The 27,436-nt window shown below is 45.2% G+C and overlaps 1 protein-coding gene across 1 annotated transcript; it reads right to left on the bottom strand.

The window, feature by feature from the left end:
- Positions 1–454: 454 nt before the first annotated feature.
- Positions 455–21,535, bottom strand: LOC149990261 (histone-lysine N-methyltransferase PRDM7-like). Its single transcript, XM_090265498.1, has 10 exons — positions 21,460–21,535; positions 20,160–20,276; positions 19,760–19,867; positions 18,649–18,698; positions 17,146–17,302; positions 16,462–16,560; positions 15,102–15,373; positions 14,616–14,683; positions 13,326–13,483; positions 455–492 (listed from the first exon to the last, which is right to left on the bottom strand). The coding sequence occupies exons 1-10, from the start codon at positions 21,533–21,535 to the stop codon at positions 455–457; spliced, it is 1,143 nt and encodes a 380-aa protein (XP_090121624.1).
- Positions 21,536–27,436: the final 5,901 nt, after the last annotated feature.

Raw genomic sequence — 27,436 nt, 5'->3', positions numbered from 1 at the left:
TGAGGCTACAGTCCCCATGACCCACATTGTCCCCAACCCTTATAAGCTGCTTACCTCCATCCCACCCAACACAATGTTCTTCACGGTCCCAGGACCTTTTTGTTCTTACCTGGACAGACCCAGATATCCGAAAGGTTCAGCAGCTAACCTGGGCTGTCCTGCCACAGGGATTCAGGGACAGCCCCCATCTGTTTGGACGGGCATTAGCACAAGATTTAGCACAAACTTATCTGGCCTCCAGTCATCTTAATCAATATGTAGAGATGATCTTTTACTATGCAGCCTCAAGGAAAAGGACTCTAATTTGCACATGGCCCTCCTTCTCAACTTTTTAGCTGGAAAGGGATACCATGTCTCTTTCTGTAAGGGGCAATTTGCCCAACAACAAGCCAAAACAAGGAAGCTCATAGAGACCCTCCAGTTCCCACCTAGCAAGGCGGACCTTCTCTCCTTCCTACGTCTGGCCAATGTTTTCCAGACTTGGGTCCCTGCCTTCGGGGCTATAGCCACGCCCCTCTATCAAGCAACAACAGGTAATCCTATGGACCCCCTACATCCTTCCTCTAACCTATGGCTTCTTTTAACAAATTACAGCAAGCCCTCATCTCGGCACTAGCATTAACCCTCCCACATCCTGAGAAGCTGCTCCATCTTTATGTTGATTCCAATCATGGATTTGCCCTGGGTATCCTCACCCAGTGCACAGGAACCCAAATACGGGCCATCGCTTCTCTCTCCCAACTGCTCGACTCCTCCTCCCTTGGGTGGCCAACCTGCCTAAGGGCCCTTCCAGCAGCAGCCTTGATGGTTCAGGATGCCCTTAAAGTAGTCCCCTTTGCAGTGACCCATGTTGTAGGCTCTCACTCTCTCAAGAACCTTCTCACGCACCAAGCGATAGTGGCGGCTTCGCATTCCCGCATTGAATTTATACACGCCACCTTCCTAGGGAACCCCAACATTCATTTAGAACATGGCAGCTCGGTAAGATGGCAGAGGAGTGAGGAGAGGCTGCAGCAGGCTCCCGAGACCCGTCTGTAGTTTGGACTAATTGCAGACAGAACATCTCAGTGAGCAGCTGGACACTGGCAGGAGTCGAGCCAAGGCACTGCTGGATTAGAGAAAATCCATCTGGGAACAACCTGTTTAGTGAGGATAGTGGAGAAAAAGGGGACGAAACGGGATTCCTGACTGGGGCGGCTGCCCGAGCTGTGGCGGGAAGCACACAAAGGATTTTTGGCAAACACAGGCTGCCCAGGAGAGGAGTCGGGAGGAGAGCGGATCTCTGCCCGCTGGCAGACTGGACTCGACCAAGTGGCATTGGCGCTGAAGGACAGGAGACAGCGTGCTGCCGGGCAAGTGAGAACATAATTCTCCTTTATATTTTTCTCTAGTGGACGGTGGAGAGGGGAGGAAAGTTTGGGGGTGGTAGGCCATTCTTGAGGAGCCTAGGTGCAGAGGCGCGCTCATCCGCTCCCCAACTCTACCCTTGGGTCGCGGGGGCGCACATAGGGAAGTGCTCTCACTCACTGGCCCAGGTGCGCAGGGCCGTGAGTCCAGGCATCCCTCGGACACTCCCCAACGGACATAAGATCAGTGCCCCAACGGGCACAGGGAGGGCCCACTGAACAGGCAGAGGACCGTGCGCAGATACCCCTAGACAGCTCCCGTGGGCGCAGGGCCCCAGGCCGGAAAGCAGACCACTAGCGCAGGCTCTGTTCGTGCGGCCCAGACGGGTGAGGGAAGGAGGGTGGCTGCAGCAGGGGAACAGCGGGCGGGACTCACAGGCGCTCACTTCCACTGAACACAAGTGTCCGCGGCCCTGCCCTAAGAGGCGAGAGACCAACTCCTGGAGCTCGGCTCAGCGGGACTAAGGGCACGGGCGGCGCGCGAGCGTGAAAACACCTCAGCCCGGGGACAATAGACGCCAATCCCGGGGCAAGCTCTCGGGCCGCCCGCGAGTGCAGGGACACGCGCAGGGACACCACGGAACCACCGCAGCCCGGCAACAATAGGCGACAATCCCGGGCAAGCTCTCGGGCCGCACACGTGGGCAGGGACACGCGCAGGTCACCTGGGCGCGAACGCGGAACCACTGCGGCCCAGCAACAATAGGCGCAAATCCTGGGGCAAGCTCTCCCTGCCGCCCGCGAGTGCAGGGACATGCGCAGGTCACCTCGGCGCAAACGCTGAACCACCACGGACCGGCAACAATAGGCTCTAACCGCGGGGCAAACTCTCGGGCCGCCCGAGCGCTCAGGGGCTCGCCCGCAAGGGCACCTCAACTGGCTCCAGCGGGGCAGCAAGGAAGTGCGCCGTGCCGGCAACCGCGGGCACGCGCCATTGTGGCAACCGCGGGGTGCACACCAGTGCTGCAAGAAACAAGAACCTCTGACCTGCCACACTAGACCAGCAGCGGACGCAGAAAAAGAAGGCAACACACCAAGGCTAAAATGGAGTAAAAACATCGCTTTTTTTTTTTTCCCAATTTTATTTCTCCCTTTTTCTTTCTCCTTAATTCTTTCTTTTCTTTATTTCTTTCTATATTCTTTTCTTGGGCTTTTTTGGGGGGGGGTATAATTTTTTTTTCTTTTTTTTCTCAATTTTTTTTCTCTCTTCTTTCTTTCTTTCCTCTTTATTCTTTCTTTTATATCTTTCTTTGTTCCTTTCTTTCTTCCCTTTTGGGTTTTTTGGGGGGTTCTTTTGTAGTTATTTTTTCTCTCCTCTATTCTTTCTTTTCTTTCTCTCTTCTTTTCTTTCTTCTATTTTCTTGGGATTTTTTGGGGGGGGTGTTTTTTTTTTTTTCTTTTTTCTCCCCTTCCAAAAAGAATAACAAACTTTATCTCTAACGTGTTGCATATAACCTCTCTTTCTCATCCTTTCCCTTTAACCGTTGTTTATTCGTTTGTGTGTCTAGTTTAGCCCCCCTATCACTCTAAATAATAGAATATAATTACTATATAAACCCAATACAATACAACCCCACTTTCTTACTATATTATGCATTTTTCTATCCTTTTCTTCTATTTTTATTAACATACAATGTAAATATTACCTCCTGGCTTGCACAGTCTCAACTATTATTAATCTATCACCCCCTCTATCAAAAATAATATTTTTCCTCCCCCCAAACAACTCTTATCTATTCTTCTTATAGTATAAAAGCTCTAATCTCTTTACATTTATATTAATACGGGCTCGTTGGCTGACGATAGCAGGATAGAGTGGGGGATACCTGCTGAGGGTGTGGGTCTCCTGCCTGGGCTGTGTGTTTATGTTTTTAACAGCATATCCACAAAAGAACTCAAGACAAAGCAGATAGAGTGACTCTCAACCAACTAGCCAGAAGGAAGATCCTATCAAAGAACATCTGAAATATAACCAAACAGCATAAACAAACGACATAAAGGGTAACTCAAGAACATCAGGCTCAGGATATCAAAGAGACTGCACCACTGAAACCCCCAGATCTCCGATAAAGAATCTCACACCACAAAGGAGGGAAGTCAAAGCAGACTACCGCCCCCCCCAAAAAACAAAGAAATAAAAACAAACAAAAAGAATCCAACATGGTTAAGACGCGAAAATAACCCCTCAATGAAAGGAAAAGAGGAATCCTCAGAAAGAGAGATAGATGAAATAGACATAGCCCAAATGTCAGACATGGAATTCAAAACAATGGTGGTAAAGAAGCTCAATATACTCGACATCCTTAAAATCAACTATGACAACCTTCAAGAAAGTTACCAGCAACTCCAAGAAAATTACAGGGAACTTGCAGAGAACTACACCAGCATAAAAAAAGACATAGAAACTGTTAACAAGAACCAGGAAGAACTTAAGAATACAATCTCTGAACTGAAAAACTCAGTAGAATCAGTCAAAAGCAGACTAAACGAAGCAGAGGATCGGATTAGTGAGTTAGAAGACAATGTAGAGAAAAACTCCCAGACAATACAGCAAAATGAAAAAAGATTGAAAAAATATGAACAAGATATAAGGGAATTACAGGATAGCATGATAAGAAATAATATCAGGATCATAGGAATTAGAGAGGGAGAAGAAAAGGACCATGGAATAGAAAATCTGATAGGAGAAATAGTGACAGAAAATTTTCCGAACCTGATGAGAGAAAAAGTTATACAAGTTCAGGAAGCCCAGAGAGTTCCAATGAAGAGGAACCCCCAAAATCCACTCCAAGGCACATCATAGTTAAAATGGCAACATACCAAGACAAAGAGAGAATCCTAAAAGCAGCAAGAGAAAAACAGCAAATAACATACAAGGGAGCTCCGATAAGGCTATCAACTGATTTCTCAACAGAAACATAACAAGCTAGAAGGGAATGGTCAAAAATATTTCAAGCAATGAAAAACAAAGGCCTACAACCAAGAATACTCTACCCAGCAAGGCTCTCATTCAAAATAGAAGGTGAAATAAGGAGTTTCTCAGACAAAGGAAGACTGAAAGAATACATCTCCACTAAACCAGCATTGCGAGAGATGCTAAAGGGAGTGTTCTAAGAAAAAAGAAGAAAAGAACAAGAGAGGACAGGAACAGAGGTACAAAGGGCAATGAATAAATACACGTCAATAATAACCTTAAATGTAAATGGATTAAATGCTCCCATTAAAAGACATAGGGTAACGGAATAGATAAGAAAACAGGACCCACATATTTGCTGTCTACAAGAAACACACCTGAAAACAAAAGATTTACACAGACTGAAAGTAAAGGGATATAAAAAAATATTCCAAGCAAACGGACTGGAAAAAAAAGCCGGGGTAGCAGTCCTCATATCAGACAAAACGGATTTCAAAGCAAGGACAATAAAAAGAGACAAAGAAGGACATTTCATAATACTTAAAGGAACAATCCATCAAGAAGATATGACTTTGATAAACATATATGCACCCAACATAGGAGCACCCAAATACATAAAGCAAATACTAGAAGACCACAAGAAGGATATTAACAACAACACACTCTTAGTAGGGGACTTCAACACTCCATTATCAACAATAGACAGATCATCAAAGCAAAGAAACACCAAAGATATACAGGCATTGAATAACACACTAAACCACATGGATCTAACTGATATATATAGAACTCTTCACCCCAAAGAAGCAAAATATACATTCTTTTCAAGTGCACATGGGACATTTTCAAAGATAGACCACATGATAGGTCACAAAACAAGCCTCAACAAATTCAAGAAAATCAAAATCATATCAAGCATCTTTTCAGATCACAATGCCTTGAAACTAGAAATCAACCTCAGGGAAAAAAATCAAAGACACCCAAACTCATGGAGATTGAATAACATGCTATTAAATAATGAATGGGTTAACAATGACATCAAAGAAGAAATCAAGAAATTTCTAGAAACTAATGATAATGAGCACACAACAACCCAAAACCTGTGGGACACAGCAAAAGCAGTCCTGAGAGGGAAGTTCATAGCAATACAGGCATATCTGAAAAGGCTAGAAGAATCTCAAATAAAAAACCTAACCACAATGCTACAAGAACTAGAACAACAACAACAAACAAAGCCTAGGGCAAGAAGAAGGAATGAAATCATCAAGATCAGAGCAGAACTAAATGACATAGAGACTAAACAAACAATCCAAAAGATCAACAAAACTAGGAGCTGGTTCTTCGAAAAAATAAACAAAATCGACAAGCCTCTAGCCAGTCTAATCAAGAAAAAAAGAGAGAAGACACAAATAAACAAAATCAGAAATTAAAGAGGAGAAATCACGACTGATACCTCAGAAATACAAATGATAGTTAGAAATTACTTCAGACAACTGTATGACAAGAAATTTGACAATCTAGAAGAAATGGGCAAATTTCTAGAAACATACAACCTTCCAAAACTGAATCAAGAAGAAGTGGAAAGTATCAACAAACCAATAACAAAAAAGGAAATTGAAACAGTAATCCAAAATCTCCCCGCACACAAAAGCCCTGGACCGGATGGCTTCACAGGCGAATTCTACAAAACATTCAGGGAAGAACTAACTCCTATCCTCCTCAAACTGTTCCAAAAAATCCAAGAAGAGGGGAAAATCCCAAACTCTTTCTATGAAGCCAGTATTATCCTAATCCCCAAACCAGGTCAAGACACAACGAAGAAAGAAAACTACAGGCCAATATCACTGATGAACATCGATGCTAAAATCCTCAATAAAATATTGGCAAACAGGATCCAGCAATACATCAAAAAGATCATACATCATGATCAAGTGGGCTTCATTCCAGGGATGCAAGGATGGTTTAATATTCGCAAATCAATAAATATAATACATCACCTAAACAGAATGAAAGACAAAAATCACATGATCATATCAATAGATGCAGAAAAAGCATTTGATAAAGTACAACACCCATTTATGATGAAAACACTCAGCAAAATGGGAATAAAGGGAGCATATCTTAACATAATTAAGGCTATATATGAGAAGCCTGAGGCCAACATCATACTCAATGGACAAAAACTGAAAGCATTCCCCCTGAACTCAGGAACTAGACAAGGTTGTCCACTCTCTCCACTCCTTTTCAACGTAGTGTTGGAAGTCCTAGCCACAGCAATCAGACAAGAAAAAGAAATAAAAGGCATCCAAATTGGGAAAGAGGAAGTAAAACTTTCATTATATGCAGATGACATGATAGTATACCTAGAAAATCCTATAAACTCCACTAAAAGACTACTTGATATAATAAGTGAATTTGCCAAAATCGCAGGGTACAAAATAAATATACAGAAATCTAAGGCATTTCTGTACACCAACAATAAAACTTCAGAGACAGAGGCAAAAAAGAAAATACCATTTACTATAGCAACAAGAAAAATAAAGTACCTAGGAGTAAACTTAACCAAAGAGATAAAAGACCTGTACTCTGAAAATTACATAACATTGAAGAAAGAAATTAAGGAAGAAACAAATAAATGGAAGCAAATACCATGTTCTTGGATGGGAAGAATCAACATCATCAAAATGGCCATACTACCCAAAGCAATCTACAGATTCAATGCAATCCCTATTAAAATACCAATGACATATTTCACAGACCTAGAACAAATACTCCATAAATTCATATGGAACCAAAAAAGACCCTGAATAGCAAAAGCAATTTGAGACAGAAGAACACAGCAGGAGGAATCACAACACCAGATATCAAACAATACTACAAAGCCACTATAATCAAAACAGTATGGTACTGGCATAAGAACAGACATACAGATCAGTGGAACAGAATAGAGAGTCCAGAAATAAACCCAGGCCTCTATGGTCAACTAATCTTTGATAAAGGAGGAAGGAACATAAAATGGAGTGAGAAGAGCCTCTTTAACAAATGGTGCTGGGAGAACTGGATAGGGACCTGCAAAAAAATGAAACTAGATCACCAACTTACACCACACACGGGAATAAACTCAAGATGGATCAAAGACTTAAATGTAAGCCGTGACACCATAAAAGTCCTAGAGGAAAACATAGGCAAGAAAATATCAGATATCTCACGTAACAATCTCTTCACGGATACATCTCCTAAAGCAAGAGAAATAAAGGAAAAAATAAATAAATGGGATTACATCAAACTGAAGAGTTTCTGCTCAGCAAAAGAAAACATCAGCAAGATGAAAAGGAAACCAACGATATGGGAAAACATATTTGCCAATGACATCACAGACAGGGGACTGATTTCCAAAATATAAAGAGCTGATACGACTCAACATCAAGAAAACAAACAACCCAATTAAAAAATGGGCAAAGGACCTGAACAAACACTTCTCCGAAGAGGACATACAGAAGGTCCATAGAAACATGAAAAAATGCTCAACATCATTAGCCATCAGGGAGATGCAAATAAAAACCACAATGAGATACCATTTTACACCAGTCAGAATGGCCATCATCAACAAATCGACAAACAACAAGTGCTGGCGAGGATGTGGAGAAACGGAAACCCTACTGCACTGTTGGCGGGAATGCAGACTGGTGCAGCCACTGTGGGAAACAGTATGGAATTACCTCAAAAAACTAAAAATGGAACTGCCTTTTGAACCAGCGACTCCACTACTAGGATTATACCCGAAGAATCTTGAAACACCAATTCAAAAGAACCTATGCACCCCTATGTTCATAGCAGCCCTGTTTACAATAGCCAAGTGCTGGAAACAGCCTAAATGCCCATCTGTAGATGAGCGGATCAAAACACTGTGGTACATTTACACAATGGAATACTATGCAGCAGAAAGAAAGAAGGAACTCCTGCCATTTGCGACAACATGGATGGAACTAGAGAGAATTCTGCTTAGTGAAATAAGCCAGGCAAAGAAAGAAAAATACCATATGATATCACCTAATACAGGAAACTAAAGAACAACACAGACAAAGGAACTAAATAGAACAAAGAGCAGAATAGCAGTCAATAGGGGGGAGGGGGGAGGGAGAGAAGGGGGATAAGTAAGGGAAGGGTCTAGTCAAGGAACCTGTATAAATGACTCATGGACACGGACAACGGGGAGGGATATGATTGTGGGAGAGGGGGTGGGATGGGTGGGGGAGAGAAATTAGGGGAAAAGGGGACAACTGTAATTGAAAAACCAAAATAAAAATAAAAATAAAAAAAATAAAAAATAAAAGAACATGGCAGCTGTACCAACCCAGTCAAGTTCCTCCAACTGGCACAGACCTCCCCATCAGCCACTTCCTTCCTTAGAGCACAGACGTCATAGACTCTTTTCTCAATCCTTTCCCCAACCTCTAAGACCTCCCCTTATCTGGGCCTCTACCCACCTGGTACATCGATGGCAGTTCCCTAAAAGCTCTGGGCCACGGGGCAGGATACGACATTGTAACTCTTGGTGAGTTAATAGAATTGGGGCCTTTACCCCCTAGGATCACTTCACAACAAGCTGGGCTTGTTGACCTTACCCACACCCTTCATAGGGTTACAGGTATGGAGGTCAACATTTACAGATTCCAAATATGCTTCCCATATCCAGCATGCCCATGCTCCAATCTGGAGGGAACAAGGATATCTCACAGCTAAGCAGTCCTCAATGGTCAACAAGGAACTTATCCTGAAACTGTCGCAAGCAGCTCAACTGACAAAGAAAGCCACTATTGTCCATTGCCAGGGACATCAGCATGACAACTTTCACAAAACCCAAGGCAATATCAAGGCCGAGTATGAAGTCCCATCACAGGGCCAACAAGCAATTGAAAAGCTGTGTTTTTTTTTTTTTTTTATTGCCAGACACGCCACCTACATATACAAACCACGAACAGGAACTTCAGGACTAGGCCCAGCTAGGAGCCATCCTTTGCAACGGATGGTTTACCCTCAGTGGCCGTGTCATCTTGTCACAGGGCCATGGAGAAGAACATCCTACATGTTTTACACCATCAGACCCACTTAGGGTCCACGGCTCTCACTAATCTGTTAGCAGCCACTCAGCATAACACCCAACTCTTTGGCGCTCTCGCCGAGATCACTCGCCAGTGCTCAGTCTGCCAAAAAGAGATGACTCAAGGGCATGTCAGACCTCCATCATTCCCCACCCATCAAGCCAGGGGACAAATTCCAGGACAAGACCGGCAAATTGACTTCACCCACATGCCACTGGTCAAGAGGGTCAAGTGCCTGCTAGTATCAGTACATGCCCTTTGTGGCTGAGTGGAGGCTTTCCCCGCGACATCAAAAGGGGGCGCATGAGATTGTCTGCATCATTCTAACAGAAGTTGTTCCAAGATCTGGACTGCACCAGTCCCTACAACCTGACAAGGGCCCAGCCTTTGTTTCTAAAATCATCCCGCAGGTCAGCGCCTCCCTGGGCATTGCTTGGAAACTGCACATTCCTGATAGACCTGAGTCCTCTGGGAAGGTGGAACATATGAATGGGCTTCCCAAAAGTCATTTAACTCGGCTTACTTGACAGGTCTGGAAACCCTGGCCCCGTTTGCCTGTGGCTCTCCTCCACATTCATGCCACCCCTTGTGAGCCCCACTGCCTTGGTCCTTTTGAACTCATATATGGCAGACCTTATATCCTGGGAAACTTACCTAAAAATCCCATCGCCCTCAATCCCTGCCCTCACAGCTACACAGCATGCTCCACGGGAACAGGCCGCCCATGCTTTGCCTAAACCTCATGAAGGGAATTTGCTGGGATCAGTGAACCCTGGGGACGGGGCAGCTCACTCACAAGCCGCTCACGCCCCACTGGGAACGGTCCCTACCTGATTTCACTCACAGCACCCACGGCAGCCAAACTCATGGGTCAGGCAGCCTGAGTACACTTCTCTCATCTCAGAGAGGCACTTCTTCATGGCCCCAGCCTCCCCAAAGCAGATACCCACCACTCACTAGCACTTTCACCACCCACAGCCAAAGCTGACACCCACCAGTCCCCACCACCTTGGCTGCCCACAGCCGACCAGTGCATGCCAACGGGCCTGCTTCGTCTGGCCATCTCCGAATGGCATGACACAGCCAACCACACTTGAAGTCATACTCTGAATTTGCACCACTCTATATGTTCTGTGGGGTATCTCATGGGACTCGTCTTTAATACTCAATCTCACAAGTACCTTTAATACCACTGCCTAACCTTCTGTTTATGTCACTGATTCCTCTCATCATGGCCCTCCTCAGTACCCTAGTCACTCTAACCCTGGACACCGTTTGGGCCTCACGGCATTAACACCTGCTATACAATAGATTGCTGTGGTGACCCACCAAACCAAATGTTGGATTTGCCCATGCTTCTCATGGGATGCCTCTATGAGGCTTCTAGCCTTTCCCCTGAGCCTTTCCACCCTCCTAAAAAATCAGGTAACTCCATGGACCCTTACCAGGAGAGATATCACCCCTGAACTAGTAAAGCCAGCTACAGGACAGCCAGAGCCGGTTGGAACAGTGACTCATCTATATGGACCCGCTGCTCTGTTTTGGATTCCTCCACCCTAAGGAACAACTGCCATACCCTGCCTTGCAACTTGGAACTCTCAATCATATTACCCTTAGCAGGAGTACTCTCTTCTTGCAGCATTCCCCCCACCCCTGCACTGGGTCTTAATGAACTCAAAGCACTCCTGTCATAACTTTTCATGTGCTGGAACATCTGTGCATGGGGGAAGGTCAAAGCATGATGCACTAGAAGCCCTTTTTTACAGTCCAGAGGCCCAAAGTGAGCATTGGTGAGTGCTCCGGTATAACCCTTTCTCCTGACCTCGAGCCCTATAATATCCTCACTTTTTTTTTGGTCCTTAATCTCCCATGCAGACTGAACCCAAACCCTGGCAAGAGTTACTCATCCCCCTTTGGCCAGGTAGCAATGCTATAGGACACTATGACCCCTGTCTACCCATCAGCTTTGTCCTTCATTACAAGGTAGTGGCTACTATTTTCTGTGTGGAAACAAAGTATATCTAATTCTTCCTTGCTACTGGACAGGTCTTTGCACCATAGTAACCCTAATGCCAGAAGCCACGATCCTAAAATCCAATGAGATGGCCTCGTCATAGGCCATTCCAAATTCGGGTTCCTTTTGAGGAACATCCCTCTACTCTAGATCCCATCAAACCAGACAATTTGCTAGCACGGCTCTTGGCACCACTGAATGGGGGTATCATGCTCATGACAACCCTGCCCTGGAGTGGCCCGGAACAGGACACTCTATACAGCATGCTCTTTTTTGGCTCACTGGCATCCCCTTGCTGGAGAGAGTGGTTTTTAAACATCTTCATCACTCTCCAGCAGACGTGGAACACCATGGCCAATGCTATCCATCACCAGCAACAAGCCCTCAGCAGTCTGGCTGATGTAGTGCTACAGAATAGAAGGGCTCTCAATGTTCTCACCACTGAAGCAGGGATAACACGTGTCATGCTGATTGAGACACATTGCTTCTATGTCAACACAACACGTCAGGTAGAAGAGAATCTACAGATCCCTTAAGGAAAACATAGACCTTATTCAGTGGGCCAAAAACCAAGCTCACAACACCTGGTTTGGAAACTTTTTATTCTATTTCTCTTTCCCTTTTGGGGCTATTCTTATTCCCTTGATCACCCCCTTCCTTTTCTGAATTCTGGGCTTAATCCTAGGCCCGTGTTCTCATACACCTGATCAGTTTCATTCATAGGACTGTCAATGCAGCTACGGCACAGGCAACCCATTTGTTCACGATACTGAGAGATCACCGCTACCAGCCCATCCACCAGGCTGAGACCTGCGCCTCTTGAACGCGAGTCAAAGCCCCACAATCTCCTCATACAATGACCGCTCCCCCGTCAGCAGGAAGTAGCTAGAACGACCAAGGCGCCCCTTTCCCTCAACTTCCACACAATCCACAAACCTGAGTCTCAGCCTCATCCTTTTATTACAAACAAGAGGCTGGAAATGTCAGGATCAAGAGGCATCCAGGGTGGAAAGTTAATCTGGTGAGGGCAGCAGGATACGACAGGAACCTGCTTAAGAAAACACTGGCAGAAATGTGCCAGTGCAGCTTGCTAGCTATGAAACGTGCACCATGGCTACTGCAGCTTTGAAAAGCAGCTTGCTTTGAAACATGCTATCTGGGTCCACGACTACAGCGACTTGTGGGCTTGGAAAACGAGCCTGCAAAGGACGTTGGTGTGACTCCTTCGGGCCCGCATGGGGGACTACGAGTTTCCATCCCCTCATTCCCCTTGCTCCACGGACTCTCGAGTTGGTCCGAGAGTGTGAAGCCCTTCCCCTCTGGCCCTCAATACACCCATTGGTTGCTCCCACATTGGTCTCCAGGGGCTTCCTTAGAGCAAGGCTGCTCATGGATATAGACAAGTGTGGTGATTGCTTGGGGGAGAGAGAGATAAGGGAGTCTAATGAGTAATGGAAAAAAAATACAACACAGATTAAATAAAAAATAAATAAAAGCACGAAAATGAATGGTAATGGAAAATGCAATTAAAAATTAAATGAAAAAATTGCTTTTGTGAGGAAGCTGGTTAGTGCTTGTAACAATTTTTAGTGAGGGCCTCTAAGCCCTTCAATGCTATATGCTTTTGCATATTTCGTGCATGAAGCATCTTAAAAATTAGCACAAGAACAAAAATATAAATATTCTTCCTAAGGGTGAAAGGTATATGAAATGAATCCTTGATTTCTGAAGCATCTGATTTGACACTTTACTGATATTAATATTAATTTTACTCTACCTAACGGTTGGACCAAGATAATTTCTAAGGAGATCTCTCTTTTTTTTCCATTTTAAAGAACAACAATGGTGCCCACCTCTTCTGGCCGGGAGCTCGCTCTTCCGCTTGCCACTACGCTTGATGCCCAGCTGCTGGGCATACTCCTTCCCATACCAGATCAGCAGTTCACAGCCCGGCTTGACAACCTGGCAGGTTTGGTAGAAAATCTGCCTGTGATATTGAAAGGCCACCAGGTTCTGTTCTTCATCATGCCGGGCACAGTTCACATACCTAGGATTCAGGCAGAGGAAGGGAAAGGAAACTACAGCGATGAGTGTCCACTACCTGTCACATCCACACCCAGCTTCTCACTGATGCTTAAGGCCTCAGACCCTGATGTCATCCACTCCCCCCAGGGCTCCCAGGGAGCCCTCTGTTCAGTGTCTGAGCCTCTGTCACTATGCCGTGTGAATGCCTATCTTCAAGTCCTGCTTACAGAGCTCATCCTGCCTAATACCATTTTCCAAAGCCCAGTTCCAGACTTAGGCTCCACCCCGACTGGCCACAGAACCCAGTGCCCTCTAGCTTCTCTAAACACTAAGTCAAGTTCTGTTTCACACCACAGAACCTGGTGCTTGATCTAGACTCTGCTTCTAGATTAGCTCATGTCAGTCGATACTCAAGCCCAAGTCTATCTTCGCGCGAGAGGCCTTTCTCCAATCTCCCCAAGCTTATCTTAAAAGTAAAATTCACTTGACCCCCTAAGGTTCCCATAATAACCTGGAAGTCTCTTTGTCTCAGTAAAATAGCACAGACCAATAATAATTGATTCAAACAGTCCTTCCCCTGATAAAAGAGGGACCCTTAGAGAAGAGGGCTATGATCCTTCCTCTGCAGGCCTCAGAACACAGTTCTAGTTAGGACTGACGCTGGGATGCTTTGTTACCTGCACCGGTTTAGGCTATCCTGGCATGGTGCACTTCTCTAAAATTAGGAAAACAATAGTTACATATTTCTAAAAGCAATTGTTTCATGTCTGTCTGCAGTAAGTCTCCCATTAGGACATGGGCTGTGTGATCTGTTCAAGCAATAAACTCATTCATCTAAACTGGAACATAGTAAGTGCTTAATTAATGTTCATTAGGTGAAGCGTAATCCAGTGTCCCTGGTGAATCTAGGGTCTTCTGGGTTTTCTCCAGGGCCCCAGCTTTGTCTAGCGTGGGGATTTAGATTTTGAGGACATATGTTATCTTTTTAATCTCCTTTTGCTAACTTCTCTTGATATGAAAGAGCACTGTGTGGAGAACAAAGAGCAACAGAGGATTGAGGGAGGCCGTTGGGAGTGGTAGGATGACAAAGAAAGATATCTAGGCTTGTGGGGGATAAGAGTCCTCTCAGGCACCCAGAAACCTATTGACCTTACCTCATCCAGTTGGAGCAGGATTTGTCCTCTCCATCCACATACTCATAGCGTCCTCTCCCTTTGGAGATCTGCATTTCAGAAAAGAAGTTCAAGGCCTTTTATTTTTATTTTTTGGTGGGAAGGTAATAGAATAATTATTATTTTACTCTACTGACAACAAAGCTCTTTCAGCTCGCATGGGGATTCAACTTCCATTTGGGACCACATGATATTTTCTTACTCCTCATCTACACAACCACGTCTGTCTGTCCAATCAGAGCAGGGGCCCCGTAATGGAGGAGCCACTCCTTGTGTCTGTACCACTTTGCTCCCACTTACCCTCTGATCCTTAAACAGGAGCTCCAGGTTCATGCAAAGCCCAATTACTACACAGCGCTAACCATATTATTCACCCCACCCATGTCTATCTGTAGGAGGTGAGGTCCCTTCACGCCACAGAAAGTATATGGGAAGACAGAGGAGAGGGTCAGAGGTAATCATTCTCACCTTCCAGGAGTATTCAGTGCTGGTTTCCTTTTCGTTTTCTGTGACCTGGCCCTCGAAAGGGCCAAAGCAGAGACCTATAGGCAGATCAGAAGCCTCGTTCCACACGCCAAGTCCAGCGTTAGGGATGCCCGATGGTCCAATTCTCAACCCAGGGGGCAGAGTGAGGGCTGAGCGGTTGGGATGCCCCATTTTCACGGCACGGTCTTTTACAAACTTAGGGGGCCCATGGACATCATGGCTGTTAAGGCAGTCGTCCCGACACTTCTCACAATCTGGAAGTGAGAGGAACAAGGTTTAGGAAAAGTGCGTTGCATCTTCCTGGACATGAGGAGCTTCAGACAGAACCCTGGCACTCACGTCATTGTGCCCCCTTCCTGAATTCCAGGTCACTGGAGGAGGGGAATGCTTTAGGGACCAAATGACTAGGTGAAACTATTGCATCGAGACACACCATGCATTGTATGTGGTATATCTCCTCAGGCAAAAGGAACAAAAGAGACAATAAACCAGTGGGACTACAACAAACTAAAAAGCTTTTGCTCAGCAAGGGAAACCATCAACAAAATGAAAAGGCAACCCATGAAATGGCAGAGCACATTTGCTGATGCAGCTGATAAGGAGTTAATATCCAAAATTCTCTAAAAACTTATAAAAACACCAAAGAAAAACAAACAATCCAATTAAAAATGGGCAAAAGACCTGAATACACACTTCTCCAAGGAGGACATCCAGATGGCCGGTGGACATATTAAAAGAAACATGCAAGTTGGAAGCACAACAAGCCATCACCTCACACCTGTCAAAATGGCTATCATCAATAAATGAACAAACAGGTGCTGGTGAGGGTGTGGAGGAAGTGGAACCCTATGTAGTGCTGGTGGAAATGCAGACTGCTGCTGCCACTGTGGGGAACATTAAAAATGGAACTGCCTTTTAACCCGGTGAACCCACTTCTGAGAATATATCCGAAGAAACCCAAAACACTAATTTGAAAGAACGTCAGCAACCATATGTTCATTTCAGCGTTATTGACAATGCCAAGATACAGAAGCAGCCCAAGGGTGCACCTGGAGAACATTATGCTAAATGAAACAAGCCAGTCAGAGAAAGACAAATACTGTGTGATTTTACTCATACGTGGAATCTAATGAACAAATGTACAAACTGAACTAACAAGCACAATAGAGACAGACTCATGGGTAGAGAGCTGGATGACAGCTATTGTGGGGGCATTTGGTGAGACATGGGGAACCATGAGGTGATTGTGGGGGAGGGGACTTCAAGGGGGACAAATGCTAATGGAAAAATTTGCAACACATTAAAAAAAAAGACATAACATGCTTTTGTGAGGATCACTTACAGAGGTCATCGTTGGGGAATCTGCTGCCCTCTCGGTACGTCTGGCCCTTTCTTTCTCGTAAGTTATATACCTTCGCATAATGCTCGTTTCTCCTGAATCCTAAGATGAAGAGCAGGTGAGTGAGGTTGGTGGCTTCTGGAAGTGTTAGTCTTGTTTTGTCAGGAAACACGCAATGCCCTCTGTCCTTCTACATTCTCTGGTATTTTCCTGTTAACCATTGGCTCAGAGAGATTAAGACTCCACACTGCCTACAGATGGCTGACTCAATTCTAATTTCTAGATCCTCCCATTGTCTGGCTTAACTACCCAACCTTTACTCATTCATAAAACACTTACTGAGGGCAATTACGTGTTAGGCAGCAAGCAAAGGCCTGCGCATACAGCGTCAAGGAAGTATGGGTGCTGTTATCACCGATGAAAACTGCATGTGTCAATTGTTCTAAATTTAATTTGATGCTTTCACACAGTACATGAGCCATGGATCCTTATGTTCCCTTTGCACATTAGCATTCAGGAGCTCAGAGAATTTCTAAGGTTTGCTCAAAACTCTGGTGCTACCTTCAGTTCCAGCTTCATCTGGCATTAATCCGGGTCTATACAGAGTGTGTCCCTCACGTCTAGGCCATATTAATCATCCATCCTAGAGGACTTAGAGAGCCTGTAGTGTCCAAATTATTTACTTACCCATTTTTCGCCTAGAGTGCTCTTCAGAGGTGTTTGCTTCTCCAGGAGAGGACGCTGGTTCCTTGGCCTGCCCTGAGCCACTTTCGGTCAGCCAACTTGCTGTGCTGGACAATTCCTTCAAACTACCTTCATTACTTAAGGACGCTCTGGACGCTGCCTTCAATGTAACAGTAAAAGATCACAGGAACTTATTTCATTCCTTAGGTCTTATACTTCCACGTGCATGACTTTAATTAATACTTCAACAACCCCCAGGAGTCCCTGAGGAGTATGAATATTAGAGAGAGAAGAAGGGGCCTATACGGATATTGAATTCAGACTAGAACCCATGCCTTAGGGTTCTTTTTTTTTTCCAGCTTTCTCTATAATGGTGAGAATGAGGGGTATCGGGAAGAGAAAAAAGAAATAGTTGGCAGAAACATATCAAAAAAATAAGTAAAATGATGCCAAAATGTGAAAGTTCTTGTATCTTGGAAAGAATATTTGTACTTTGATTAGCTGGACCCCATCAATCCTGTTTGAATAAGGTTGTACCACTAGCTGGTTCTCTTCAGTTTCCTGATCTATAACATGCTAATACTTAATGTTGCAGTGACTGTGAAATATAACGATGTTCACCAAAGTGTTCTGTGAGCTATGTACCACTGTGTGAATGTGAGATTTGCTCCTGCTAACAATTTTCCCCTGAGCTCTCTCCATATGACATCTCACAATAATTTTTCTGTGGTAATTTTTCAGTGTTCGTTGACTCGTTTAATTTGTAACTGTGAAATCATCCATTCAGCAAATGTTTGGGGGGGGGTGCTCTCAGGGGACTTAAGACTTCTGAGAAGAATCAGGTATGGACCAGCCTCTCAAAGGGCTCACAATACAAAGGTAGGCAAGCTGAACAGGTGATTCCAAACCCAATGAGAGTGGCCTAATTAGTGCTCAGGGAAAGATACTGTTACTTTTTCCTACATGATGGGCATTTGAAGTCAGTTCCAGGTGGATGAGTTTGCTGAGTAGTGTGTAACCTGCGTGAAGTCCTTAAGTCATGATGTTACTTGTTTCACAATCAACAAACCTGAAGCATCTCAGGGATGGGAGATGCTTTCTTAGAGTGGGGCACTCTGGTGCTGGGGAGCCTGTATCCTCCTTCACCTGGGACCATCTACTGTACAGACTGCCTATACATCGGTAAGCTTCCCTCAGTCAGAGGGTCTTAGTGCATCTCTCACTTCAGCATAGAAGAAAATAAGTGTGGTGGAAATCGTCAGGTGGATGAATGATGTAATGGTATATGGATCAGACAGTTTAAACTTTGTAAAACTATGAAGTTTTAACGAGTTTGTAAGTTCTTTAGAGGAGCTATGGATTATTTTGCACTGCCACTGATCCTGTGATCTCATACTTTATAATCAAGCAGTTCTATCTCTCTGAAACTCTGCCTCTTCCTACTCTCACCTGGATTGGTATCCATGGGAAAGATTTTGTTGTCAACAGAATCAGGGAAATACTTACCTTTGGGAGTTTACTCTGTTTCCCTCTGAAGGCCACACCAGAAGGCTTAACTAAAAGGGGAAGAAATTAATGTTTTGATAGGTAAATGTTTGCAAAGTCTGGAGGTGCTCATTAGGCACACATAATTTTGAATCAGAGAGTAGTCCAAGACAATCCAAGGATGACTGGAAAATGTTTCCTGAGCTATCATTAAGGCCGGTGCTTCTGTAGGGTACATCAACTAATATTTTTAAGTGTTTTTAAAAATTAGGCAAAGCATCATCTTGGCTTCGAACTAAGTTCACAAGGTATCTACTACATTTATTTTAAAAATAATTGGGGTTTCATTACAAAAATATCACAAAACTCTTGTAAGCATGCAGAAACTCCATTGATTTAACACAACTTTCTCCTTCCTGTCTTCTTCATTCCAACTGGCCTCGTGAAAGCTAAGAGCTCAATGACAAGCTTATCACCTTTGTTTCTTATCCTTCCACCTTTGCACATACTGCCCACCCACTGCCTTCCTTAATCATCAGATCCTGGTCATCATCAAACAGCATCAAAGCAGTCCTAGGAACAGAGTCTCAGGTCTGTTTACCACAGAAACAGAATACCTGTCAAGCGAAAGATAACATCTTGATTTCAGCTGTGTTTCAAACCCAGACCCAGGAAAGTGGAACAACCCCACCTATCACACCCTCATGAAACTAGACATAATGATGCTGTGGCTGACACCAGGGGCTGATACAAAAATCAACTGTTCCCTCCCTTGGCCCACAACCCCAAGTCCTTTAATCACCATGATTAATAATTTTTTCCATGTGCCTCCATGCAGGCCATTGGGCAGTGAGGTCTGATAGCACTGCTCACCTGCCAGACCTTCCTCCGTCTCTTTGTTACTTATTATTCACTTATATATTTACTGCTTATTAATGTATGTATAAATATATATAATTATTTTACATACTTTAAAAGTATATATGAATAGCCCCCTACTGTACATTACAATGTTTTTGCATCTTGCTTGTTTGTTCAACAAGCAAACACTGTTCCCTTGTCAACTCCTGAGATGCAGCCTTACATAAACTGGGTCCATGTCAGGGAAGTTCTGTTTTCTCCAGCCCCTCACCTTGCTGCCTTAGAGTCCATTCTTCATCATAATCTTCACTGTCCTCCATCTGGGGCTTGGTGACCTGCTTGCGGGAACACATGAAAGCTGGTCGACAGGCTCTGAGACCTGGAAGAAAAAAAAAACAAAATCTTTGTCCTGAAGTGAAAGGCTTGAAAGAGAATCAAATACCACAAAAGCCACTGCGACTCACTCTGATGGGATGGGAGCATCTAGAACAAGGCACTGTGAATTCTGCATTGTCAGTGCCAGCCCTGCGTTGACACTAAGGAGCAAAATTCCCCCAGACTGCTGTACACACAAAAGGGGCTGTAGGCAGATAGAGAGCCTCCTGAGTGAGAGCCAGCCTAGTATAGCCTCTCATGTTTACCAGGCTCCTCCACCCAGTATCTCCCATTACCTAGGCTGATAAGTGCATCATAATTCCTTTTCATGTTCCTGTAGTGGCTTTTCTCGAAATCTCCCATAGTTGCCCACTCTTTCCTGGTGAAGTAGATAGAAATGTCCTTGAAAGCATCTCTAGCCTGGAGAAGATTGTAGATTGCATCAGTAACTCAGTAATGCAAGTGAGAACCTGGAGAATCTTTTCTCTCTCAGTGCAAGGACCACGCGGGAGCCTCTGGTGGTCGCTGCTCTATGAAGACAAAGCTCTCTGTCCCCTTGGCTGTTCCCAAATTCCCTGTATGCACTCAGAACCTTCTCCCACTTTCCTGACACTGAGCTGTGACACCAGGACCTACAACTCCCATGGGCCACTGCACATTTTCACAGAGGGCCACCCAGTGTGATGGGTATTTGTGAAGCTTTAGGGCATCTCTGTCACCACCCTGTCCCTGCAGAGAGTGTCCCTGGTTCCTGAGTGCACGTTGGGCCTTCTCCCAGCTGTTCTGAAACCAGTACACTCTGCACGTGAGCACAGGGGCTGCCCTGCAGGCCAAGCATCCGTGGACTCCTGGGGCAGCTCTCTCACCAGCCCTGTCCATCCTGGTAGTGTTCCTGGCTCTGGGCATACTCTGGGACTTCTCCAACTTCCCTGACACTGCCCTGAGAGGCAGGGTCCAGTCCTTCCACCAGTACTTGGCCCGTGCAAAGAGAGTGCCGCCCTATGGAGCTGGCATTTGCAAAGCTGTGGGGCAGCTCCATCACCAGCACTGTGCCTCCTGGTAGTGCCCTTTGCCCTTGAGATCCTGCTGTGTCTTGTCCCAGCTGGCATGACACCAGCCTTGCGATGCCTGCTCCTGTTATTGTCCCTGTGACCCCACCCCACCCCACACATCCTGCACATGCACAGAAAGGGCAACCACAGGGTTCAAGTGTTGGCAGCGTTCCCAGGCAGCTAGCTATGTCACGAGCCCTGTCTCTCTTGGTAATGTCCCTGGTCCCTGAGGCCACTATGGGCCTTTTCCCAGGTCCTGATGAGGCCCTTTGGTGCTGGGTCCCTCTTGCACCAGGTTCTCTGCACCTGCACAGGAAGGGTCAGCTCAAGAGTCAGGCACTGCAGAGCTTTCAGGCAGCTCTGTCAGCAGCCCTGTCCCTCTCAAGAGAGTCCGTGGTCCCTGAGACTACCCTGAGGCTTCTCCCCTTTGACGTGGGGTTCTCCTTGCATCAAGTTCATTCTGTACATGAGCAGGAAGGACCAACCCAGGAGCTAGGCAACTGCGGAGCATCAGCGGAGTGCCCAAACTTTTTGCAGACACCACCACTCACCTTTGGCTTCCGCTGCTTTCTCCCCGATTTTCCTTCCCGGCACTCCTGTGGCACACGGTTGGGGTTCATGGTCCCCCAGCCGCGAGGTACCTGTGGAAGAAGGCGCTGAGAGGGCTGAACGCCTTTTTTATTTTCTGTTTCGCAGGGCGTCCAGAAAGGGAAGACTTGGGAACCCAGGCGGATCAGGGCATGGGTGGGGTGTTAGCTGCATGGCCACTCGGACCCGCCCATGCGGGGGCGTACTGGGCTAGCCCTTCACCGCCACCGCCCACCCCTTTCTGCCACCGCGTGGAATCTCAGAGGAAGCGTAGGCTCCCTAGCGACACCGTAAGCGGCCCCGACGATTGGGTTGGCCTGTGGCGGAGACCGGAAACGGGGTCCTGGGGAGATCTGCCACTGACGCAGACGCACTGTCTACGGGACAGAAATTCGGAGACTCCGCGGCTCGGGGTCCCTCAGGACAAGATCTGGGACCTTTCACGCCAAGGGCAGTTCTACAGTGTTACGGGAGTGAGGACTTAGGACCTCTAATGCTGAGGAGATTTGGGGTCTCTCATTTACGGGCTTCAGGGTCCCCGACATTGCGTTTTCCAGGACGGCGGCATTTAGGGCCTCTGAGCTTGGGGAAATTTAGTCTTTCTGGGCGAGCTACAGGGAGGATGCCGCAGGCAGAGGGGAAGTGAGGTTTCCAGGGTGTTTGGGGGTCTAAGTGTTGGGGGGTTTATTGTGTATCTGGCCCAGGAGATTTGGGGTCCTCCGGTTTAGTGGCTGTGGGGGCCCCTGGAGGCAGAAGGGATTGGGAGCCTCTCAGGATGAGGGTACCTAGGCTCTTAGGCTGGACTTCGAAGGTCGCGGGCTAAGGGTTTTCCCTCGGCAAGGTCCCCAGTTTTCCCGTCAGTCTCCCGAATCCCCTGCCCCGCGGCCCACCTTGGCGGAGCGTCCTCTCCTCTCGTAGTTTCTGTGGTTTCCGCTCTCTGGAAGTGTGACCCCACAAACCTCGAGGTTTCTTGTGGGTAGAACCTGGTGGACGCAGGCCAATCGGTGCTCCGATCTCAGGGCCCTGCCAGCCAATGGGCGATCAGAAGAACCTCAAAGCGCAGGGCAAGGGGTGGAGCCTGCCCGTCATTCCGGGGCTTGGGAACAGCCAGCGGAAGACCCGCCCCCTCCGCGGGGATTGGCTGCTCTTGGTCCGGTGAGTGTCTGTCACGCGGCCTTCAGCAAGGAGCGCGGCATGGCGGTTTTCATGGCTGGTTGTCCCGTGGTTGCCCAGGATCCCGCCCCACAGGAGCTGGGAAACCGAGCTCTGCTCCATATTGGCCAGCTTTTATTGCAGCCAGCTTATCCCTCAAGTGAATGTTCATTAAATACTCAGGTGGAGGTTTCAAGGCTTATGTCTTGACGTTGAGAAGGTGAGGATTCTCAGGCTGCTGAAATTTGGGGCAGGGATTTTCAGGAGAGTTCAGATTGAAATCTAGTGTTGTTAAGTCACTTCCCAATGCAACATGTATTGTTCCTGGCTCTGTCTCTGCTGCCCTGATAAATATGAACAGGTCAATCATTTTAACTTGACCCTTCAAAATCCGTTGAGGCAACTGAGTAACCTGATCATCAGGTAACACCTTTCTTCCTCTTTTATACTGGTTATTATTTTGGGTTGTTGAACTTTTATGTCCAGGCAATTTGGGTCCATCGTACTTTAAGTTGCCTTGCCAGATGTATTCAAAGTAGGTTTACTGTCACCATTACTTGCAGTTAGTTCTTGAGAGCTGGAGCCAGGTAATGCTGAAAAATCATATTGAGAAGTCCTGGGGTTGCTCATTTGCTGGTTTTATTACCATTGCGACATAAGGGGCTCTTCGAGGTGAGGGGTTTATTAATAGGTTTACCACTGCCTAGCCTTTTGTTTTGGTTTTCTAATGCTGGGGAATCTGAATGGTCCAATCCTGTTCCTTTTTGTTTCCATCTGTTCCATTTACAGCGTTACTTGAACGATCCATGAACATAGACAACAGGGTAGGGATTGACTGTGGGAGAGGGGATGGGGTAGACCGGGAAGGGGAAAGCAGTGGGGGAAAATTCAATAACAACAATTAAAAAACATGGAACCCCCCCAAGCACACACCCAAAGTAAATCATAAAGTAAAATGTTAGTTGACATGACTGCACTGCTGGCAAAGTCTGGCTTCAGGAGACAGTGCTGCACCATGGAAGAACCAGAATTGCCTTCCTGACATGGACCCAGTTTATGTCAGGCTGAATTTCAGGAGTTCACAAGGGAATAGTGTTTTCTTGTTCAGCAAACCAGCATGATTCAAAACCGTATAATGTACAGTAAGGAGCTATTCATATAAACTTTACAAATGTGTAAATTAATTACGGCAGAGGTGACACACACACCCTAGGCTCGGTTGGAAGTTGCTCTGTCCAGCAGAGGCTTTGTGACCCCGGTGGAACAAACTTTTACCCAGGACACTTTGTCATGTCTGGGGGAAGGAAGGTGACTGCCTCCCTAGTGAACAGCAGCCAAACCTTCATCCCTCATGCCTTTTATTGAGGAGGATACATACAAGAGATACAAGGCTAAAATTCATACATCGTCAATAGCATTCAAACGTTTGACAGTAACAGATAACATACACTAATTCAGGGGGCACACTGGCCGATTTGAGTCAAGGTCTATAAAACATTCGGACCAGGTGCAGGGTCCCATAGACTCCCTGCTAAGGATAGCTTACACTACTGATAAGGAAAACAGAGCAAGTTCTAAAGCACAATGAGCTTAATAAGTGCTCTTTGATCTAATTCCCATGGCAACCTTCCGAGTGGCTGACAGTTATATTCCCCTCACAGCCTTATGTTGAGACTTAGAGACAAGTGTGGCCAGGATGCTGGCAGCTTCTCATGCTCAGGCCAGGTCTACAGTTCCCTAAACCATGAGGAGGGGTTGTCCACAATTAACTATATATATTGACACATACATTAATAAGTAGTAAGTGTATAAAATGTAAAAGTGAATTATAAATAATTCAGGAGCGCTGTCATCACAGGAGAAGGAGGAAGTTCTGGCAGGAAAACAGTGCTCTAAGATCTGACTGCCCGATTGCCTGCCCAGAGGCATATGGGAAAAATTACTAATCATGTCAATTAAGGGATTTGGGATTGTGGGCCAGGGTGGGGAGCAGTTGATCTTTGTTTCAGTTCCTTGTTTCAGCCACAGTGTCATCCTGTCTAGTACAATGAGGGTGTGAGACGTGCAGTTGGTCTGCTTCCATGGGTCTGGGTTTGAAACACAGCTGAAGTCAAGATGTTATCTTTAACTTGACTGAAGTTCTGTTTCTGTGGTCGACAGACCTGAGGCTCTATTCTTTAGGACCGTTTGCTGCTGTTTGATGATGACCAGAAGCTGATGATTAAGGAAAGGGGTGGATGGCCAGTATGTGCAAAGGTGGACGGATAAGAAAGAAAGGAGATAAGATGGTCATGGGGCTGTTAGCCTGGACAACACCAGTTGGAATGAAGAAGACAGAAAGGAGAAAGAGTTGTATTAAGTAAATGGAGTATCTGCAAGGTTACATGACATTTATTATATTTTTGTCATGAAAAGCAAATTTATTTTTGGATAAATCTAATTGATACCTTATGAACATAGGATGAAGCCCAGATTAGCTTTGTCTATTTTTCCATGTATATATATTTTTAACTAATTAATTAATTAATTAATTTATTTATTTGTAGAGAGAGGGGAAAAAAGAAACAGAAGGAGAGAAACATCACTGTGTGGTTGCCTCTCACTCGTGCCCCCAACTGGGGACCTGATGTGCAACCTAGTCATGTGCCTTGGCTGAGAATTGAACCAGTGACACTTGGATCACAGGCCGACGGTCAATCCACTGAGCCACAGCAGCCAGGGCTTAGCTTTGTCTAATTTTCAAGTATTTTAATAACATTAGTTGATGCCCCCAAGAGAAGCATAGGACTTAATAATAGCCCAGAAAACACTTTCCAATCATTTTTGGACTGCCCTTGGACTACTCTCTGATTCAGAATTGTGTGTACCTAATGAGCATCTCCAGATTTTGGAAACATTTACCTACAAAAACATCAATTTCTTCTTATCTTTTAGTTAAACCTCTGGAGTGGCCTTCAGAAGGAACAGAGTAAACACAAGAAGGTATTTCTCAAATCCTACTGGCAAGAAAATCTTCATGGATAAAAATGCAGGTAAGAGTAGGATAATGCAGAGAGTTGCAGAGATATAGAAATGTTTGACTATATGTGTGAAATCACTGTAGCACAATTTAATCCATAGCTCCTGTAAAGCACTTACGGTCATTAAAACTTTCAAAGCTTTATAGAGTGTATGCTGGCTTATCCACATACCATTAAGTCATTCATCTGATTTCAACCGCACTTCTCTTCTTCTAAGCTGAAGTGAGAGATGCACTAAGACCCTCTAACTGAGGGAAGCTTGCTGATGTTTAGGTAGTTTATACAGCAGGTGGTCCCAGATGAAGGAGGATATAGGCTCCCCATCACCGGAGTGCCCCACCCTGAGAATGCTTCTCCCAACCCTGAGGAGCTGCAGGTATGGTGATTGAAAAACAAATGATATAATGACTTAAGGACTTTACATAGTTTACAAATGATTCAAGAGAAGCTCATCTACCTGGAACTGACTTCAAATGCCCATCCATGTAGGAAAAAGTAACCACTTCTTCCTCTGAGTGCTATTTAGGCCACTGTCTATCATGTTTGAAATCACTTGTTCAGCCTGCCTGCCTATGCATTTTGAGCTCTTTAAGAGGTTGATCCATACCTGATTCTTCTCAGAACTCTCAGCGCCCCTGAGGGGCTCCCCTGAACGTTTGCTGAATGAAAGATTTCACAATTACAAATTGAAATTGAATGGGTCAATGGGCACCGAAGATCATTTTTCATGAGATATCAAATATGGAGAGAGCTGAGGGGTAAATTGACAGTAGGATCATAATCTCAAATTCAGACTGCGTTACACTTTGGTAAACATTGTTGCATTTCGTGTTTACCAAAACATGATTAGCATGTTGTAGATTAGGAAACTGAAGAGAACCAGCTAGCGGTACAACCTTATTCAAACAGATTTGATTGGATCCAGCTAATCTAAGTACAAATATTCTTTCCAAGAAATGATCATTTGCATATTTTAGCATCATTTCCTTTATTACCTAGATATGTTTCTGCCAACTACATCTTTATTCTCGTCCCAATATCCCTCACTCTCACTCTTATGGAGAAAGTTGGAAGAAAAGAGCCTTAAGGCATGGGTTCTGGTCTTGAATACAGGATCCATACAGGCCCTTTTTTCTCCCTCTAATATCCACACTCCTCAAGTATTTCCAAGGGTTGTTGAAGTATTAATTGAAGTCATGCATGTGGAAATATAAGCCCTAAATAATTAAGTGCTTGTGATCTTTTACTATGTGAATGTTATATTGAAGGGAATGTCCAGGATGCCATTACATAATGAATCCAGTTTGAAGTAATTATCTGGAACAGTAAATTTTCTGCCCAAAAGAGGCTCAGGGCAGGCCAAGAAATCATTGTCCCTTCCTGGAGAAGCAAACACCTCCGAAGAGCACTCTAGGCAAAACATAGGTGAGAGAAAGTAATTTGGACATCGTGCATCCTCTAAGTCCTCTAGAATGGCTGATTAATAAGGCCTAGGTGTGTGGGGCACTCTTTGGAGAGGCCTGGATTTATGCTGGATGAAGCTGAAACTGAGGTTAGCACCAGGGCTTTGAACAAACCTTATAAATTCTCTGAACTCGTGGATGCTCATATGTAAAGTGAGAATATGAATACATAGCTCAACATGGATTGAAAGCATTAAATTAAATTTAAAACAATTGGCAGGTACAAGTTGTCCAAGAAACCCATCTATGATAATAGCAACCATACTTCCTCGGTGCTTTATACACTGGAGTTTGCTTA

Source organism: Furipterus horrens, unplaced genomic scaffold (genome assembly GCF_987537825.1).
Source record: "Furipterus horrens unplaced genomic scaffold, mFurHor1.1.pri manual_scaffold_19, whole genome shotgun sequence".
Classification (NCBI taxonomy): domain Eukaryota; kingdom Metazoa; phylum Chordata; class Mammalia; order Chiroptera; family Furipteridae; genus Furipterus; species Furipterus horrens.
The sequence above is the reverse complement of the archived record's forward strand: the minus strand, read 5'-3'. Positions and strand labels throughout refer to the sequence as shown.

Coding starts and splice junctions, on each gene's coding strand:
- LOC149990261 (XM_090265498.1), bottom strand. CDS start 21,535: ATGAACCCCAACCGTGTGCCACAGGAGTGCCGGGAAGGAAAATCGGGG. Junction 18,699..19,759: donor ATGGACTCTAAGGCAGCAAG/GTGAGGGGCTGG, acceptor TTCCCCTTTTAG/TTAAGCCTTCTGGTGTGGCC. Junction 13,484..14,615: donor TCCTGCTCCAACTGGATGAG/GTAAGGTCAATA, acceptor CCTGAATCCTAG/GTATGTGAACTGTGCCCGGC.